Source organism: Populus trichocarpa, chromosome 6, assembly GCF_000002775.5.
Source record: "Populus trichocarpa isolate Nisqually-1 chromosome 6, P.trichocarpa_v4.1, whole genome shotgun sequence".
Lineage (NCBI taxonomy): Eukaryota > Viridiplantae > Streptophyta > Magnoliopsida > Malpighiales > Salicaceae > Populus > Populus trichocarpa.
In genome coordinates, this window is record NC_037290.2 from 25637983 (window position 1) to 25653452 (window position 15470).

General features: G+C 31.8%; 2 protein-coding genes across 4 annotated transcripts in view; one reads left to right on the top strand and one right to left on the bottom strand.

Annotated features, from left to right (window-relative positions):
* The first annotated feature begins 399 nt into the window (after positions 1-399).
* LOC7468669 (probable receptor-like protein kinase At1g80640) lies at positions 400-4186 on the top strand. The gene is made up of 10 exons (XM_002308653.4): positions 400-827; positions 1111-1290; positions 1394-1644; positions 1735-1867; positions 2002-2065; positions 2159-2255; positions 2374-2476; positions 2977-3095; positions 3190-3279; positions 3788-4186. The coding sequence occupies exons 1-10, from the start codon at positions 665-667 to the stop codon at positions 3944-3946; spliced, it is 1359 nt and encodes a 452-aa protein (XP_002308689.3). The 5' UTR covers positions 400-664; the 3' UTR covers positions 3947-4186.
* Positions 4187-4425: 239 nt separating this feature from the next.
* LOC7489135 (aspartate aminotransferase, chloroplastic) overlaps positions 4426-15470 on the bottom strand; it is a 29544-nt gene continuing 18499 nt past the window's right edge. For 2 of the 3 annotated variants that reach the window (XM_052453835.1, XM_002309623.4), the window contains exons 2-12: positions 8228-8299; positions 7925-8002; positions 7416-7610; positions 7250-7288; positions 7072-7161; positions 6832-6940; positions 6639-6748; positions 6172-6315; positions 5806-5972; positions 4980-5244; positions 4426-4748 (exon numbers count right to left, since the gene is read on the bottom strand). In XM_052453835.1, the coding sequence (XP_052309795.1) occupies positions 4617-4748; positions 4980-5244; positions 5806-5972; positions 6172-6315; positions 6639-6748; positions 6832-6940; positions 7072-7161; positions 7250-7288; positions 7416-7610; positions 7925-8002; positions 8228-8299 (1401 nt within the window). In that variant the 3' untranslated portion in view covers positions 4426-4616. Of the gene's footprint in view, positions 4749-4979; positions 5245-5805; positions 5973-6171; positions 6316-6638; positions 6749-6831; positions 6941-7071; positions 7162-7249; positions 7289-7415; positions 7611-7924; positions 8003-8227; positions 8300-8464; positions 8582-15470 lie in introns of those variants that run through there. The other variant, XM_024603329.2, reaches the window with a different exon arrangement.

The following is a 15470-nucleotide window of genomic DNA, read 5'->3' on the forward strand; positions in this document are numbered from 1 at the left end:
CTTGTACTTTTTATATAAAAAATAAATTTATTTTATATATTTATATCAGTCTCTTCAATTAAATGTATAATTTTTTTATTTCAAGATATTAACCAAATTCTATATTAATTTATGTGCTTATTTAATGTTAATGTTGGGGTAGGTTGTGTTTTTTAAAATGTTTTTAATTTTTTCTTTAAAAATAATATAAAATTGATATTATTTTAATGATATTAATAAAATAATATTAAGAATTAAATATTTTGAAAAAAAACACACACGTAATATAGCTTTCACAACTTTTTTGGATATATAACTTTTATTAATCTCTTTTACAACTGCCCACATGATTGTTGTGTGGTGGCCCCAATTCAATGGCTCAAATCATAAATAGTTTCTTCGGCCTCTTTTTGTTCCCTTTTCTTTTCCTTTTTAAACACAGAAAAACAGTTTACTAGGAAGATAAAAAGAATTGAAAAAGATTCAAAAAAAAGGAAAGACAATTCCTAGCACTGGAAGAAGACCCAAAACAAAGTGTTAACCAATCTACACACACAAACCCTTCCCATGGTGTTCCACGACTTGCAACCTCTCTCTTTGTTGAACCCACAAAGCTAAGGAACCTCAAAGTCCTAACATATATCTCAATCTTCATGTGTTCTTTCAACTTAGATACAAACAAACAATGAAGCTTCTTCATCTTGTTCTTGCTCTTCAAACAGTTCCCATTTGGTTTTTTCACTTATGTCTAGTAGTAGTACATGCCATACAAGAAGACCCACTTGTTTCTTCACCACCCCCCTCTCCCATTTCTCCCATTTCCACTTCCATGGCTGCCTTCTCTCCAGGTACTTAAAAGGGCCCTTTTTAGTTTTCAAAAGAAATGATTTTGGGGTGGTTTAAGTGATTTCAAAAATTCAAACTTTCTGTGCCAAATTTAAGTAACGACTACATAATATAGTGCATTTATGGCTTCACATTACATGTAACAAAAAGTTTAGTTCTTTGGGGCATGATCCCATCTCTCTACACAGTGTTGATAGAGTTTCAAGATTTAGTTTTTATGGTTCTTTTCTTTTTTGAAAAAGCTTAATAAGCTAAAAGGTTTGCTTCTTTGTATAATTTGACCAGGGGTTGAATTGGAAATGGGAATCAAAGACCAACAAAAGCACGAGGAGTTGCACAAGAAAATGATTCTGTTACTCATTGTTTGTTGTAGCATTCTTGTTGTTATCGTCTTTCTTTCTCTGTTTTCTTGTTTCATTTACTACAGGAAGTCCTGTCAGAAGAAGAAAGCTTCTCAGTGTTCAGGTGCTTAGGTTTCTTTTTCTACAAACAATTCATCTTTATTTTACTCCAAAATTTGTATTCACTGTTGTGTTTTTTGTTAGTAATTCTTTGTTTTGATGTGAAGATGCGGAGAAAGGGCTTTCATTGTCACCATTTTTTGGCAAATTCAGTTCCTTGAGAATGGTTAGTAACAAGGGATCTGTTTCATTAATCGATTATAAGATACTAGAGGAAGGAACAAACAATTTTGAAGATGATAAATTGTTGGGGAGGGGTGGATTTGGACTTGTATATAAGGCTGTATTGGAAGATGACTCAAGTATTGCAGTCAAGAAACTAGACTGTGCAACTGATGATGCACAGAGAGAATTTGAGGTGCTATCAATTTTCTTGAAGATTTGATGCATTTTTTTTCCTTTTAGATTTGTTTTCTTGGTGGTGATTTGTTGTTAATTCGAATTGCAGAATGAGGTGGGTTTGTTAAGCAAATTTCAGCATCCAAATATAATTTCTATTGTGGGCTATAGTGTTCATGAGGAGATGGGGTTCATTATTTATGAGTTGATGTCCAATGGGTCCCTTGAAGATCTATTGCATGGTAAAATATTTGTCCCCTTTTTTTTTTCAGGGTTATTGTGTCATGGTAGATGAGTTAAGACATTATGAAATATAGAAGTGCTAATATATATATATATATTACTTTTTTTTTCATGGATTTTGTTGATGCTGTAGGAACTTCTCGCGGATCTTCATTAAACTGGCATTTAAGGTTGAAAATTGCTCTTGATACAGCAAGGTGAGTTGCTGTTTTCTTTCTGTTGATTTTTAAATTTCTTTTGTTTGTTTGTTTTTCTTTGAGTATTTGCTTATTTCAAATTGTTGACTCTAGAGGATTAGAATATCTGCACGAGTTCTGCAAGCCAGCAGTGATCCATAGAGATCTGAAATCATCTAATATACTTTTGGATGCCAACTTCAATGCCAAGGTAAAAATGTATAAATTTTTTTAGTTTGTGTTAAATTAATGAAACTCTCAATTATTTTCTTCTTCCATCACTTCACTTTGCCTTCTCTCTCTTTCTCTTAACTTGTGTTTGGATTCAGCTGTCAGATTTCGGTCTTGCTGTAGCTGATAGTTCTCATAACAAGAACAAGCTCAAGCTTTCAGGCACTGTGGGTTATGTAGCCCCTGAGTATCTGCTAGATGGTATGCTAAACTAAACTGGTTAAAATTTCGATATCAGTAGTTTCGACTTGTTAGCTAGACAACAGGGTTGAGTTGAGAGACCGCCTTTTTTTATATAAACTAGTTTAGTTTAGGTGAATTTAGGGAGAAGACTGATACATTTTGCATGATTTGATGAGCTTAGAAGCAATGAATCTCAGATAGCATTGTCAAAGCATCTCTGAAGTATGCATTTCCTATCAAAGTTTTATTGGGTCAAAGTGTAAAATGCTACTGCTTGTTTTGAGCTTTCACAATCTAGAACACTCGAATGTTGTGTGATCACTCCATTATTTTGGAGATGATGTAACACTCAAGGTTCATCAACCAAACAATTTTTTAAGGATGCCCTTAAGGGAGAAAATCACATGAGAATAGATGAAAAAAATGTCAGTGAAATGCAAATGACTGGAATCCCATTGTATTTGTTTTGCATTTTGCCATCCCCCCACCTCAAGAAATAACTTTTTTAAATTTTATAGGTGAATTGACAGATAAGAGTGATGTCTATGCTTTTGGAGTTGTGCTTCTGGAGCTTCTATTAGGAAGAAGGCCTGTAGAAAAACTGGCACCAGCTCATTGCCAATCTATAGTAACATGGGTATGTTTACTCATCCAAAAAATTATTTTCTTTTGAGAGGCAATCATTCAAGATTTCAATAACTATATTTAATGCTATGGCTATTTAAATGCAGGCCATGCCTCAGCTTACTAACAGAGCTGTCCTTCCAACCATTGTGGATCCTGTGATCAGAGATTCAGTAGACGAGAAGTACTTGTTCCAGGTTTGTGAACCTCAAAAACTATAGTTTACTTCTTTGATTGGATGTGTACTATCTAAAAGTGTGAGTGGATTGTTTTGGTATTCTCTGTACATGATTGACTAATGCAAAGCAACCTGGAAAATTTTTCCTTAAAGTAATAAATCTGGATTGGTTTGGTAGTTGTGAGTGGGCACAACAAAATTTTGCCTCAGGTTTGCTTTAGTTCAAGATCGAATTGATCAATTCTGCCCCAAGTGTTGTTGGCAAGGTAGGAGAGAAAAAGGGTCTGTTGAACTAAGAAATGTTTTTAGCCAGGTAAGTTAGTTGAAGTTTTTTAACAAAACCAGACGCATATGGAACCATACTTTAGGTTATTTAGTTCCTTTTTAAATTGAGAGGAGCCAAGTTTCAAACTGGTGGCAATGATAGTTGAGCACGTTTGCCTTGAGTTGCCAAGCTTAGGTAATGTTAGGGTAGATTAGGAATTTCAATTTGCTTGAGTTGGCTAAATGGATAGCAATTTGTGCAGGTTGCTGCAGTGGCTGTATTGTGTATTCAACCAGAGCCGAGTTACCGCCCCCTCATAACAGATGTTGTGCACTCTCTTGTCCCACTGGTTCCTCTTGAGCTTGGAGGGACGCTAAGAGTTGCACAACCTACAACTCCTAGAGGTCATCGACAAGGCTAAGCATCAGGGGAAACTATTTTTGGATGCTGCTGCATCTGCTTTAGTTTGTGTTTGATGAATCATTGATCCACTGCACTTTCTTATGTGCATATTTTGATGTATCATTTGATAATTCATATCTTTGGTTATTTCGGACAAGAAGGTTGATGTCATGCGTTTCAAGAGCATTAGAATCTTTACTCTTGTAAATCGAAACCAAGTTTAGAGATAAAGAAAAATAGCATGCCAAATTTGCACCAAGCTCATTTTCAACCTCTTGGCTGTGTACGTAATCAGTTCATCTTTTCTGCAACTTCAAAGAATCTGTAAAACAACATTTTACTTGTCTCATGAATCTTTTGGATCTCTAGATTCAGCAGAGATCTCTCTTCTGTGCTGCAATTCTTTTCAGTTTTTCCCTAATAAAGTTGGAGGTGATCACAGTAAAGAGAATGCCTTGTGAAGAGAAGGTAGAAAGGAAAATTGACACCATGCCACAGTAAAACTACAACTCGCACCAGCTGGGATGTAATAAACAGCCTCAATCAAAGCTCAGTTTACATGGATTTGTGACGGTCATACCAGTGAACATTATTACAAAATTTCTGTAAAATAATATAAACTCAGTAAAACATCGAAGTCACCAAAATTTATTAACTGTTGGTTCTGGTATACCCGTTCACTATCTCCATCAACTGACATTATGGTAAGAGTCAATAATGGCATCAGCAAGGTATTCACATTTGGCCAAAGACAGTCCTGCCAAGGATATTCTTCCATCCCTTGTCATATAGACATGCCACTTGTTGGTCATATTTTCGCTCTGATCGAACATAAAAAGAACACACAGAAAGATCATGAATTAACGATGGCAATGGAGAGGTTTGAGGGAAATGGAAAAGAACAAATTCAAGAATTCAACCATGAATATAAAATGAGAACAAATGTCATTTAAAAGAATAATATGAAGAAGATGAGTTTTTTTTTTAATGATTCTACCACAACAAAATCACTCGAAAATCGCTAAAATGATAAAAATTTGAGGAGAAATCACCTGAGTTTTGTTCAAGCCTGTGAAGGAGAACATGCCAATCTGCTTCAGTATAAAAGACCAATCTTTCCCACTCTTATCTTTTGCGGAGAGACTGTCAAATAGTTTCTGCCTCACATTTTTTATCCTTCCAGCCAGCATCTCCATCTCTTCTTTCCATTCATTAAAGAGAATTGGATCCCCAACAACGTTAGCAACAATCCTAGCACCGTGAACAGGAGGATTTGAGTACATTGGTCGGGCAATCCTTTTCAGCTGGCTCTTAACCCTGAAAATTAAAAGAAAAAAAAAACCATTATTTAAACAGGTATTATGACGTGAGAGAAGTTTTCCCTATCGAATTGGTGGTTCAAACAAATTGTTCACAGGACACCTTTGGCAGAACCCTAATTACAACAAAGGTTCACAAAAGGTCACCCAATAATGAGAAGCAAAAAGTGTAATATTCCATTGTTCACACGACTTAGGATACAATCAATGTCCTCACATCTATGCCATTCCTTTATGGTTCATTGGAAGGAAAAAAAAGAGAGAAGAAAACATTAACACAGTTCTACTGTAGATATTCAAGCATTCAACAGAAACACGACCTATCAGCTTGGAGACCAAACCAATAAATGGTGATGACAAAACGGATGGTTGCCTGGTTAATATTTAATAATACTTTTATGCATCATATCGAGGACATATTTTTAGGTAATCTTAACCAAAACAAAGGCTAGAAAATGAACAATGCTGCAGTATAGAATAGCATGTATTTTAAGGGAACAGCATCTCAAACTCAACTAGCAAGTGAACAAGCTTTATTTAGCAAATCTATTAATCGCACCTTGCTGCTGCATCTGCCGATGAGCAGACAACATTAATTGCCCCAATTCTTTCAGCATACAAGCCCAAGTTTTTGCTGTACGACTGAGCAATCAAAAGCTCCATACCACGTGCAGCAAACAACCTCACTGATGATGCATCTGCATCGAGGCTTCCACTAGCGAATCCCTAAGAGTACATTGAACAATTGAAATTAAATATCAGTCCCTGAACAGTATTCCAATTCTCAAGGAATTTTTACACGATTACTACAGCAACAAACCACTATAAAGATTTTGTAGTTCACAAAGGCACATCTTTGGTTCAGCAGGACAATTAAATTGATGGTGCAAGTGTAACTCAGATCAGCTTTAAAGCAAATGTATACCTGGTAGGCCACATCAAAAAATGGAACGTGGTTCTTTTCTTGAATGACATCAGCAATTTTCTCCCATTGTTCAGGGGTTGGATCAATACCAGTCGGGTTGTGTGCACAGCCATGAAGCAATACAAATGATCCCTCAGGGGCTGCCTGCAATAAAATAATAGTACACTTCAGAGAAATGATTCAGTCTGAATCTGAAGTTATGAAAGAAAGATTACCCCCTCTCTCTCTGAATTCCCATACCAAGCACTGATAGTGTATAATTCAATCGCATGCCTGAGCACTGCCCATCCCCAGAGGGAGGGAGGGGGAGAGAGAGAGGAGAGTACGCTAGTGCAGATTGAAGTAGTGAGAAAGACAAAAAATGAGATGAAAGATACAGCAGCGTGCTGTTTAGGATGGCCATCAAATGATTCAACACAAAATGGCGAATTGTTTTTTGAGTGCAGTGTAACTGATCTACAACAAACCTTTATGTCTGATATCATCCCCTCAAAATCCAAGCCAACTGTTTTGGGATCATAGTATCGGTACTCGGACCATGGAACTCTTGCATCATTGAAAATATTCTTGTGATTACCTGCAAAATTAGTTTGCTGGCCATTAATGTTGATAGCAACGAGACAAATCATATAAAATGTACAAGGGAGTGACATCACACACCCCAAGTTGGAGATGATATCAGAACTTGCGCTCCAGGAAAATATCTCTCAATGAGCGCTGCAGCTAATCGAAGCGAACCAGTGCCTGAAAGACCTTGAACAGTTGCAACCTGGAAATTTTTTACAAATCGATATCCAGTTTATCATTAATATGTTACTATGTTCTCAGTAATATCTTTATGACAGGGATAGGAAACTGAATTCCTTTTAAAAGAAATAAAAGCTTATGTCTTCAACATACTCTTTGTTGTTTTATCACTGGGTTGTCAGCTCCGAATAATAACTCTGCAGTCACCTTATTGAATGCAGCCAAACCTTCAATTGGGAGATACTACATAAAAATGATCGATGTCAGGTGAGTTGAACAAAATATGGAGATTGGAAATTTGTCATTCTTACATTTGAAAATATTGACATACCTCCTTGTTTTCACCCCTCTCCAGCATAAGATTCTCAGCCTAGAAATGAAAATCAATTTCAGATATGCCATCATAGAAATCATTGTCGCTGCTTGTAAGTTAAAAGATCCAAAGCTAGATTCCCATTATAAAAACATATACCATGTAGACTGAAAAGTTTACTGACCTTCTTAACGACATCAAGCACATAAGGCTGTAACTCTTCAGTTCGGTAGGCCCCAACTCCAAGGTTGAGCTTCTTTACATCCGTGTCTGCTCTAAAAGCTTCAGAAACACCAAGGATAGGATCAGGAGGAGCCATAGCTATACCCTCAAAACGAGATACATTAACTGCGACAGTCATAGATATCCGGCCAAATGACTGCAAATCAGGGAGAGAAAAAAAACTCACATCTCGAAACCAATACATATCAAGCTCCAATCCTACCAAATAACGCATGTTAAGTCAAAATCAAATCACATCAAAATCTTTAAAGGACCAGAAGCACGCACTGGTTAAAAATCATGATTTGAACAAATATGTATAAAGCCTCAATCTTTTACACTTGCAAAAGAACATAGTTTCTGCTTTAGCAAAAATCAAGAATCCTCCAGTAATTACAAAACACAGGATCATAAAAACAATAATTGAATAAAAAAACTAAAGTCCCATTAAGAAAAACACGGCATATATACCTTTGCCTTGATAAAGGGATTGCCTTTCTCCTTGTTAAACAATGTACTCACACTACCACTTCCAAGCCTCGCCTTTCCCTGCACAAAACCACAGTTAAAATTCCTGATCCACACCATAAACATCTATTTGGTTGCTAAGAAAACAACAAAACAGAAACTTTTGAATCATAACACAGATTTTCTTAACTTCAATTTACTTGATTGGCCACATTTTCCCAACAACCAAACAGAACACTTCAAAAAATGATGACCCAATAAGGAAAAGCACTAGAAAGTGACAATCAAAGAGAGAATTATCGGTACCTTGAGAATTTCTTGCATAGAAAGTGAAGCAGAAGGAGTGGTAGAAGCTAAAGAAAGCATTGTTGAAGCCATCTGAATAACAAAAAATAACACTGCTCGATGATTAGATTTCTAAGGAATGATTTTGATAAAATCAAACAGCTACTTGAGTGATCTAAAAGTATTTGTGTGACTGGATTTGACAGAACTGTAAATGGCGCTTGAAATAATGATGGGTTCATTTAAAGAAAACGAAACCTGAAAAAACCGTTGCCTTTAGAAACTAGAAGTGCTGTTGGCGATAGATACTATGAGCTGGTCTCTGGTAATTTTCGTTATCAAGGAATATTGTGTCATGGGTTCAGTGCATGCTTTGATATGTAATGATGACCTAAGCAATTTAGCAAAATACAATAATAATAATAAAAAAATTATTGTCAAAGTGTACTAATTAAATTTATTAAACTCAATTTAATTTATAACCTGCTTTAAAACTCAAGTTATAAATTAAATAAGTTAATTTGAATTAATTTAAAATAAATTTATTTAAAAAAAATTAAAACAATATTAATTTAATTTGAATCAATTAACCCGATTAATTAGTTCATAAATTTAATCAAATAAATTTCTATCTAGTTTAATTTGACACCCAAATTAAACCAGGTCATTGAATATTTTATTATTACGTTTAATAATACTAATTCTTACCTGGTTCAACAAAATTAACATGTGTTATTCATATCAAACATTAAGATTTCAAATAATATTGTATAAAAATCACATGATTTTTTATATTCTTGAAAAAAGAGATTTAAATAGAAGATAAAAGAAAAATACATTGTAACTTGTTTCAAGAGAATCATGAAATACTGTTTATATCGAATTTATAAGAATTTTCAGATAATATCATAAATAAATGACATGATTTATTATGTTCCTGTGAGTAACACAAGATTAGAATTCAGGATAAGAAAAAAGTAATTAATGATAATAATAATCCTAGCAATATTAGATTAATGATAGGTATCTTTTCACTTTTTTTTTCTTTAAAGTTGACTCTTCTGTTCAACTGGATTAATAAAAATTCAGTTTTATTAAATTAATATTTTTATTAATTTAACTTAAAACATAATATGATTCAGACTTCAAGCTGTGAGTTTCTTAAATTAATTAATTGAGTTAGGTTTAATACTTATGAATTCTAGATATTTTGCATTTTTTATTTTTTTAAATCAATAATTCTTTTATGGTCAATTTTCATGGTCCAAAACTCCAAGTCTTCAATGAGTAAAGATAATCTTACTTTGTAACTATCTAAGTGGTGGTCCAATAATAAGAGCTTGGGACCAAGAGGTTTGCTCTCTCTGTGGTCTCAGGTTCAAAACCTGTGGTTGCTCTTATGATGGCCACTGGAGGCTTACATGGTCATTAACTTCAGGACCCGTAGGATTAGTCGAGGTACGTGCAAGCTGGCCCGGATACCCACGTTAAACTAAAAAAAAAAGATAATCTTACTTCTTGACCCAATTTGTATGCCGTAAGAGCTGTTTGTTTTTATATTTTAAAATTGTTTTTAGAAAAAAATAATTTTTTTATTTACTAAAAATTAATATTTTTTTAGTATTTTTTAATTATTTTGACGTGCTGATGTCAAAAATAATTTTTTAAAAATATAAAAAATTATTTTGATACATTTCCGATAAAAAAACATTTTAAAAAATAACAATTACCACACTTGTAAACACCCCTCAAGAGAACACACTCACCCATGATGCCATGGATATATATTTTTTTTTTTTATTAATGTAGGTGTTCGGTCCAGTTTGCGTGCACCTTGATTAATCTCACAGGCTCTAAAGTTAACAACCATGTAATCCTTCAGTGTTCATCATATTAGCAACCACAAGACTCGAACCTAAAATCACAGGAAAAGCAAATCTTATAGTCCCAAACTATAGATAATTCTTTTTCCCCAAAATGGTTTGATCTGTCCTGAACAGATTTTCCTAAGCTTTGACTATGGAGATGTGAACGAATTTTGATTCAAGATCTTATAGGTCACCGATGGACAGGTTTGCCTCTTGAACTCCCTGAGAATAATAAAGGGATCATATGGCTTTTGGCACTCTTTTTGAACACTTTCTTTATTATTGTGTCCCCTCACAAGCAATTCTTTATAAAGCCAGAGGCAACTCGTTAGGTTTTCCCTTTTGACTATTAACTACTGTGCTAAAAATGTTGGAGTTTTCCTCACCTTCAACTCTTACCTTTCTCGTAAGAACAGTTAAGAAGGTGACTTCCTTTTGTCTTTTCAAAATTCTATCTTTCAAATTTTTTTTTTACTTCCTGTTGAATACTCACATGCCTGCTAAGTGAAACCATGTTTTTTTATAGTTATTCTATTGCTGTTGAACTGATTAAATTGACTAGATCAAGTTGAAATCACAATCTCAAACAAATATCTTAATATTTGATTTCTATTTAATTTTGTGAGTATTTATCTTTATTATTATATCATTAAATAAAAAATAGTTAAAAAACAAAGTTGTTAAATCCAATGAAATCCATAATCCAACTCACGAGTTTGGTAAGTTAAGCTACGAAATCCGAGTTAATCTAATATGTTATTGTTGCAATATTATAAAAACAATGACTACTTGAAATTTTTTTAGAGTGAAACTATATTTTTAAATAGTTATTCTGGTTGTTTTTGAATTCATCAAATCAATTAAATAAAGTAGAAATAATTTTCACATAAGTTAATTTTAAACTAAAATTAAATAAAAAATTGAATTAATAAAATTTAAAATTAAAATAATAATACCAAATAATTCTGAAGCAAAGCTTAAGATCAACCTCGAAGCCACGGATGAAAGCAAGCGTGCAAAAGTAACAAAATATGTTGCAAGCTTAGAAATTGATATTGCAATATTTAGTAATCAGCTTATTTCCAGATTGAATACTTGAATCAATTTCTATATATATATATATATATATATATATATATATATATATATATATATTCTAATTTAAATAAACACAATCTAGCCGCGTAGGGGATAATATAAAAATTATACTTTTTTTATAATTTATCTGGAGGTTTGAAATTTGATAAAGTAACATGTACTTTAGCATAATATCAAGTTATTGTTTTAAAGATAGAAGATATAAAAATAATGAAGATAGAAATCACATGCTTTATTGTTTTTTATATTTTAAAATGAGAGAAATTCATTTTAAATTATCAAATGAAAAAAAATTATTTTATGTGTCTTTATCTCTCCAATCAAATATAATCCTGTTTTTTACACATATTGTTTATATCCTGAAACACCGATTAAATTCACTTTAAATTAAAAATTAAATTAAAAATCGGTTTTTAAGCGGCCCAAAGGCCTTCATCATAGACCATTGCTAACCCATAGCAGTGGAATCAAAGCTCTGGGCTGCAATTGCTCGACCTTGTCTTCGTTCTTGCCTGCTCGTTCGTTGATTCGTCAGTTCATTTTTCAGTTCCACCTCGTCAAAGATGATTATTAAAGAATACTGTCAAAGATGATCTGGCTCTTTCCATACATGCTATTGCTTCTTATTAAATACATCATTTTAAATAAAAATATGGATTTGGGTAGATGACTATAAGTGCTTCGATTGCAAACCGAGTCTAGCAATTACTAGCTTTGATACCCGCGCGATGCCGCGGGTCATTTTTTTTGCATAAAAAATATTAAAAAAAATATAAATTTAAAAATATTGGGTTTTTCTGCAAAGTTATACCCAAGAATCTTGGGTTTGTCTACAACGTCTGACCTAAGAGTAATATTTATAATATTAATAATAAAATTAAACTTGTATAACTCAAGTTTAAGTGAGTCTGGCTGTAACACCGGACCCAAAAATACTGGATGTGGGTCTGGCTATAAGGTCGTGTCATAAAAATGTGATAATTAAATAGATTAATTAAAAAAAACAAAGAACAAAAATTAACAGGAAGGAAAAACTAATGAAGAAAAGGAAAAAAAATTGAATTAATTGGGTCAACCTTTTAAACCAGGTTATCCCGTAAAACCTGAGATTTGCGTTATGAAAGTTTGATAACTAAATAGAAAAAAAAATGACGGGTTTACCTAGAATTAACCGGGTTAACCCATCAAACAAAGTTAACCCGTCAAGCCCAGGATACGTGTCATGAAAGTATGAAAGTCTGATAATTAAATAGAAAGAAAATTAACTTTAACAAACTAAACTAAATGAAAAAAAATAACTCGTCAAATCAGGTTAACCCATCAAACCCGAGATTCGTATCATGAAAATCTGATAACTAAATAAAAAAAAAATTAACATTAACAAACTAAATAAAAAAAAAATTCATAAAAAAATTAAAAACAAAAAACAAAAGGAAAAAACAATTATATAATATAATACAATATAATAATAATAATTATTATAATTATAATGAAAAAACGTGGGGAAAATTTCAAAAAAAAAAAAAAAGTGGGGAAAGCTAAAGCTAAAGCTAAATTCTCAACCAACTCAATATTGAAAAAAATAAATTTAACAAAGATAATTTTTTGAAAAAAACATGTGAGGAAAACACTGTAGCCAAACAAAAACATGTAAGGAAAACACTGTAGTAATCCATAGTGTTTTTTTTTTTTTAAAAAAAGCTACAAAGCTAATCTCTCAACCAGCTTAATATATAAAAAAAACCGATAAAGGCTATCTTAAAAAAAACGAAGAAGTCAATTTTGGGTAAAAGAAATGAAAAACAAATGTATAAAAAAGGAAACAAAAGCGAAAAAAAAAAACACGTGGGGAAAGCTACAGTGTTTTAAAGAAAAAGACAAATAATAATAATAATAATAATAATAATAATAATAATAATAATAAAATATGTAAAAAATGACAATTTTGAAAAAAAAGAAAAACTACAAAGCTAGATTATCAGCCAGCTCAATATTGAAAAAATAAATTCGATAAAGATAATTTAAAAAAAAAATATATTGGGGAATTTTTTTTTTTTTAAAAAAACTACAAAGCTAAATTCTCAATCAACTTAATGTAAAAAAATAAAATCTACAAAGATCATTTTGAAAAATAAAAATAAAGAAATCATTAAAAAAAAGAAAACAATGTATGAGAATATTATAGCAATCCATAATGTTTTAAAGAAGAAAACTACATAGTTAAATTTTCAACCAGCTCAATATTTAAAAAAATTTAGCAAAGATAATTTTGAAACAAAAAAAATTAAGAAAAAAACGAAACAAAAAAAAGAAGAAGAAATCAATTTTGGGTAAAAAAAAAACCATAAAAAAACATGTTAAAAAAAAAACAAAACCGAAAAAAAAAACAAAAGCAAAAGCAAAAAAAAAAAAAAAAAAAAAAAAAAAAAACTGATGCTACAGTGAAAAACCTACTCGTTTTAGAGTTCTTATTAATATGCTAGTTTTGTCTCCCACGCACTCTCGTGTTAGAGTGTGTTTGGTATTGCTGTAGCTGTTGTGGTTGTGGTTTGAAAAAAATTGTTTTATAAAAAGTACTTTTAATTGAGGCTGGTTTGAAAAAATAGGTGTTTGGTTAAAATTGTGGTTGAAATTGAGGTTGAATAAAAAGTAATTTAATGTGTTTGGTTAATAATGCTTTTGAAATTAAAGTTATAAAATAATTTTAAAAAATATATATTAAAATTGATGATTTTTAATTTAAATATTGTAGAACTATTACTATTACTTCATGAAATAAATAATACTTTATATAAAATATTTTTTATTATGCCATTAAACCATCTACAATTCCATTACGTACAAAATTCATTCGATAAGAACTATAGTTTCTATAATTTTTTAAGCGTGCAATAAAATTAGATAAAATATTATCAGGAATAAAATTAATTTGATATTAAAGTGCGAGTGAATTTAATTCGCTCGATACTAGTTTTTTGAGAAAAAAAATATTGTGTACATGACAATGCAAAACTAGTTTTTTTTAAAAAAAATATACAAAAACTATACACGCTAATAAAAAAAAAAAGAAGTCACTCGAACAGTGCAAGTGAATTGCACTGTTCACGGGAACAGTGCAATTCACTTGCACTGTTTACGTACACAGTGCAATGAATTGCACTGTTTGCGTGCACAGTGCAAGTGAATTGCACTGTGCACGCGAAGACAAAAGTTAAAAAAGCAGCTAGGAGCTGCTTCGCTAATTTCACGTTCAAAACGTGAATTGGCATGGCCCCACCGGTCATGAAATAACGTTTTGGATATTACCAAATATCATGTTTGCTGTGGTTACTTCAAACGCAGAAGCAACCACGCAAACAAACGGCCTCTTACCCCTCAACTTTGTCAGCGTTTTCTTTGGCCAGAGCATGTTTGGAACCGGTTGATTTTTTTTATTTAAAATTAATTTTTTTATTATTATTTTGGATTGTTTTGATGTGTTCTTATAAAAAATAATTTTAAAAAATTAAAAAAAAACATTATCTTAATACATTTTTAAATGAAAAAAACTTTGAATTACAATTTATACCACAATTCTAAACAAGCCCCTTACTAGATGTTTTTTTCTCTTTTATTACTCTCTCACTGTTATGCCTATATATTAACTGTGAATAGAATGATATTGATTTTATATACAAAAAGCTTCCGAGTCATGAGTTAAAACATGAAGAATTACATGGTCTATGGTCTCCATTGGATTGGTGGGTGGCTGCCATGATCAAGCCAGATTTTGTTCTTAACTCATTGAAGATTTTTTTGTCCCATTAAAAATAACGTAACTTTGGCAAGCTAATTGTAATTTATCCTAACTATTATTAATTTTCTTCTTTCGCTTGAGTAGAAGAGTGCCTCGTAGATAAAAAGAGTGGTGAAAAAGAATATTAGAATATCTTCAATATCAACAGAAAGTACTAGAATGTTAGGCATTTTTATTAAATAGAAGAATTAAAGAGTACCGGTACAGAGAATCAAAGATGATGGAAAAATCTCTAACTCTTTCTATATAGTCTATAGTTTCTTAATATAGAAAACTATTTTGGTTTATGTAAACAATGTGAGTCTATGGTAAAATCATAGCCATTCATTTTTAATTTAAAAATTAAAAATTCCTTCAACACGTGAGGATCCAATATTTCAATAAACGTCGACCTAGTTAATTCAACACTCAACATGATATTTGCATCATTAACATCCAAGATCAACAAACCAACACGAATCAGGGAAATAAATATTTATCAATGATCATTAATTTGCATACA

What these genes read in the sequence shown, in the direction of transcription:
- LOC7468669 (XM_002308653.4), top strand. Translation starts at nt 665, where the DNA reads ATGAAGCTTCTTCATCTTGTTCTTGCTCTTCAAACAGTTCCCATTTGG. An exon ending in CATGGCTGCCTTCTCTCCAG is followed by an intron (nt 828 to 1,110) that starts GTACTTAAAAGG and finishes TAATTTGACCAG; the next exon opens with GGGTTGAATTGGAAATGGGA. An exon ending in GCCAATCTATAGTAACATGG is followed by an intron (nt 3,096 to 3,189) that starts GTATGTTTACTC and finishes ATTTAAATGCAG; the next exon opens with GCCATGCCTCAGCTTACTAA.